The sequence below is a fragment of the Seriola lalandi genome, unplaced genomic scaffold (genome assembly GCF_002814215.2).
Source record: "Seriola lalandi dorsalis isolate HSWRI2012SDOR001 ecotype SW California unplaced genomic scaffold, Sedor1 jcf7180002054734, whole genome shotgun sequence".
NCBI lineage: Eukaryota > Metazoa > Chordata > Actinopteri > Carangiformes > Carangidae > Seriola > Seriola lalandi.
Window position 1 is genome coordinate 163,069 of NW_019525287.1, and position 4,934 is coordinate 168,002.

Genomic DNA, 4,934 nt, shown 5'->3' on the forward strand with positions numbered 1-4,934 from the left:
GAATGCAGAAGTGCTGAGACCCTGCAATCCTTCATACAGACCCACTGTGGCATTATGGGAGGTGGAAGGAAGGAAGGAAAGGAGGGAGTGAGGTCATTGAATTTCTGAGTATCTTTGCCATTTATCAAAAGTGTCGCACATGAACATGTACTCAGGTGTTGTGTCATCAGCGCTGCAGGAAACTTGAAGACGGAGTCACGGAGAGAGAAAGATGGCGGCGGGGTCGGTTGTTGTTGTTGTAGAGTGGAAACATCCTGAAACATCTGTCTACACAGCGAGGGTTTAAACTCCAGGAATGTCATGTGTCTCACAGCTGAGCAGCTCGCACGTCACCGAGGGTCAATATCCTTTTTATCACCTTCAGCTGATGTTAATGATTTATTCATCACTGATATTCTGTCCTCATACAAAATTGATTAATCAAGGGAATCAATCAAGGAGTGGCGTGATGAGCAATCAAAAAAATCTCATCAGTTCCCATCCCGACAAACACTAGAGCTCAAATTTCCCACCAGGAGGCTGTCCCTGAAGGGGTCGGTGAACAGTGGAGAAAGGAGCAGAACGACACTGGATTCATGTCATATTAAGGAGCAGTAGGAAATCCGGACGCCTGAAATAACCACCTCCACCCCAGCTCCCCGAACGCATCACCGTCCGGCAGCTGAGCTGAACGACCTGGATGCCGCACTTCCCTTCCAGCACTTGAACACATCATCAAGGTTTCCACTAGAAAACGGAGTCGCTCTGTTCTTATCCGCACAGCTGTGACTGGCGTGCTGCGTTCACTGGATACACACAGTTACTGAGTCCAGGAGCTTTAATGGTTTCCACGACGACCGAGAGACGAAGAGCGGGAAACAACAACAACAACACACCAACCAAACATCAGACTGCTCGCACACACACACACACACACACACACACACACACACACACACACACACACACACACACACACACACACACACACACACACACACACACACACACACACACACACACTCACACTCTCACATAAACTGTGTTAGAAGAAAGGCGGGAACTTTTACTACTATTATTAAATCGCCCTGAAAGTTCAAGTGTGATCTGTGAAAAAAAATGCTGCAGAGTTTTCAGAATAAAATCATCATTTTACAAGAAAAAAAACTAGTTACCGAGTTAATCGAGTTAACTAGTAAAACATTACCTGAATGAAAATGTAGTTTTAGAGGAAAAGATTTGGTTTTATTGTTGCATGTTTTGAGTGTGACGCAGTGACGTTCAGGTAATGTAGGTGTTTTCGAGTGTCGACAGCGTGATCGAACTCAACGTCACTAAATAAGAAGCGGCTCCATCAGGCCACCGTCCTGAGGAAAGGAAGGTCGACCCGGTCACGAGTCACCGAACCCCGGTCGCTCCGACGGTCCGTTCAGAAAGCAACCGTGAAGCGAAGCGTTCTGACTCGTCACATCGTGCCTCCGATTCTTCAGAAGATTAACAACAACAATCCTTTGACATGTTTGGCCTCGAGGAGGAAGAGGGACATTATGACTTCAGCCCTGAAATAAAAGACTCTTAGAGGAGGTAGAGAAAGTGAAGGAAAAAGAGGTGATATGTAAAACAAGCGAAGGAAGCGAAGTGAGGTAACGTGGGCGATGACGAGGGAGGATAAGGTGGAGAGAGGGGAAGTGAGGTGAGACGAGTTTCGGAGCTGAAAACAACCATCACTCCTGACGCTGGTGTGAACAGAAACATGAAGGAACAAAGGTTTTCCTGCAGGAAGCCGTTTTCTTCAAGAACCAAAACAGCACAATCATTCACCTCCACCCTCCGAACTTCAAACACCGACACGGGACGTCAGGTTTCAAACCGACTCCTGATTTACTGCTCGAGGCCTCGCAGGAAGCTTCCTCCTCTGAGCGAGGGAGAGTCAACCTGACCAAAGGTCACGAGAGTCCATCTTTAAATCTACTCTCACTTCTGCTTTCTGTTTCTCAACAAGAAAAACAGGGACGTGTTTCGATTCCTGCATTTTCCTCTTCAAAATAAGACTCAGCAACAACAGCTAATGTTCTCCGTGGTGGGATCAGAGGATAAAGGTCTGGAACAGAAACGAAAGCTAGAACATCTGAAAGCTCCAGATGTAGTTTTTGTGGTTGGATCGGAATCTGCTCCCGATCCTGACCTTAGTGAGCGGATCGGGTTCGTGACCGATCCTCATGAAATATAATTACTTCATCAATCTGATTATAAAGGTTTTTCTATCAGTGACATTAATTCAAAAACAAGCTTTTGATGCTAAGCTAGTGCAAACACTTCCTGGACCTGTACAGATGTAATCATAAAAATAACAAGAAAAAATTCAGTGTTTTTGAATGATTTGAAAATAAATGATCTTTAAAAACATTAAAAATGTTTTCTATCTCAGCTGGATTCAAACCTGAATGTTGGATCAGAACATTAAAATAGAAACTGCTCTCAGACTATTATTACAGGTATTATTTAGCCTCCATATTGTCACACGCTCGAATGTGGGCTGCCAACTTTTTAGAGATGCTGAAGTTGGCTGAACTGGGATTCTAACCGAGTCTGTCTTCCTGTTGTTAATGTTTTATTCTTTATTCCTGGTTATATTCTGTGCTGGACTTCTAACTGTTACCGTCACCAACTTTTACCTTCACACAGAGATTAAACTGACGTTTGTCTGAAGCGTTTTACATGGGAGACGTTGTGCAGTTGATTATTCTGCTTTGACCCCTTTAAAAACACTGTGTAACGTTCACTGACCCCCCCCCCCCGAGACTGATCGCATTCCCCGACACGACCAAACATTCCTCAGATATTCCCAGAATTCCACGATTCCTGAAGGTGTCGGTGTTAACGCCAAACACAACATGTCATTTCCTGTCTCACCTTGGCCAGGCGAGCTCTCTTTATGAGGTCGTTGAGTTTACGCAGAGCGGCGTTCCTCGGAAGACTCTGGATGTCCCTGAACAGGTCCTGAGACTCCGCCTCAAACAGACGCCTGACGGGGGGGGGGAATGAATGGATGAATGAATACAAAGTGCTAAAGGGTAAAGGAGTGGACACATGAATTTAGCAGTAAATGTTTGAATATACCAAGAAGAAATGAAGGAATGAATGATCTTTTAAATGAATGAATGAGAGAATGAATAAATGAATGAATGAATGAATAAATAAATAAATGATTTTTTTTAATAAATTAATGTTTAAATGCATGAATAAATGAATGGATGAATGAATGAATGAATGAATGAATGAATGAATGTTTAAATAAATGAATGAATGTTAAAGGAATGAATGAATAAATGAATGAATGAATGTTTCAATGAATGAATGAATGAATTTTTAAATAAATGAATGAATGAATATTTAAATAAATGAATGAATGAATGTTTAAATAAATGAAAGAATGAATTTTTAAATGAATGAATGAATGTTAAAGGAATGAATGAATAAATGAATGAATGAATGTTTAAATGAATGAATGTTTAAATAAATGAAAGAATTAATTTTTAAATGAATGAATGAATGTTAAATGAATAAATGAATGAATGAATGAATGAATGAATAAATAAATAAATAAATTTTTAAATAAATTAATGTTTAAATAAATGAATAAATGAATGGATGAATGAATGAATGAATTTTTAAATAAATGAATGAATGTTAAAGGAATGAATGAATAAATGAATGAATGTTAAAGGAATGAATGAATAAATGAATGAATGAATGTTTAAATGAATGAATAAATGAATGAATGAATGTTTAAATGAATGAATGTTAAAGGAATGAATGTTTAAATGAATGAATGAATGTTAAATGAATGGATGAATGGATGAATGAATGAATTTTTAAATAAATGAAGGAATGTTAAAGGAATGAATGAATGAATAAATGAATGGATGAATGGATGAATGGATGACTGATCTGCTCTCTGACCTGTTCTCCGTGTTCTGCAGCGGCTTGGCCCAGAAGGAGCCCAGATAAACTCTCACCACCTCCGGAGTGTTGATCACCTTTCCCAGTGACCACATGAGGGCGCCGTACACCCTCATCAGCTGCTGGGTGTCCACCTGAGAGCACAGGTGAGGAGGAAGTTAGTCACTGATACAGGTGAGCTGCATTTTCCAGCCACGGTGAAACCTGCTCGTACCTGGTCGGCCTTGTTGAGGACGACTCGGATCTTGTCGTCTTGTCCTTTGAAGGCTTTGATCGCCTCGGAGAACTCGTCAGAAATGTCCAGCTTGTGAGCGTCAAACAGCAGGATGATCCGGTCCACGCGCTCGCCGAACCAACGCAGCACCTCCGCAAAGTCATAACCTGAGGACGGACACGGAGACGGTTTATTTAGAGCCCGGCTCGTTTCCATCTCAAACTAATTAAACAATTTCACAAACGTCTCCAGGAGGAACATTTAGCTGCTGATGAAGCTTCAGGTTCCAGATCATAAGGTCGATCAATCAACCAGTCCACTGACAGAAATCTGATATTCCATAATTGTTGAGATCATTCTTCATCAATCGACGGGCGGCAGCTAAACGAGGATCCATAAATCAACTGTGGCTGCACATCATTTCATTATTTTCATTATCAATGATTCAGTGAAATGTGAATTTTGTCCTCAGATGTTTTGTTCAGTTTATAACGATAAAACAGAGAAAAAAGTTTCGAAGCTTCATCAGATAATATTCAACCAGTGACGGATTAAACCAGTAATTACACGAACTCTTGTAATCAGGTTCCAGTCAGCATCAAGACGTCTGTGGGTTTCATTAAATGTCAACAGTGTGAAAACCTTTTTCTCTCTCACTCTGAACAAGTTACCAGAAAAATATTTTACAAAATGTGAATTTATCTAAAAGTTGGAGAAGTTTCTTTCATTATATTTTAAGAAGAAGCCCCCGACCTGTCAACACACACCGGATCACCCC

At 40.9% G+C, this 4,934-nt stretch overlaps 1 protein-coding gene across 1 annotated transcript in view; it reads right to left on the reverse strand.

Annotated features, from left to right (window-relative positions):
- The window catches only part of ehd4 (EH-domain containing 4), a 27,571-nt gene that overhangs the window by 4,873 nt on the left and 17,764 nt on the right, over window positions 1-4,934 (reverse strand). The window contains exons 4-6 of the mRNA XM_023424280.2: window positions 4,157-4,323; window positions 3,943-4,076; window positions 2,893-3,004 (exon numbers count right to left, since the gene is read on the reverse strand). Of these exons, the coding sequence (XP_023280048.1) occupies window positions 2,893-3,004; window positions 3,943-4,076; window positions 4,157-4,323 (413 nt within the window). The remainder of the gene's footprint in view (window positions 1-2,892; window positions 3,005-3,942; window positions 4,077-4,156; window positions 4,324-4,934) is intronic.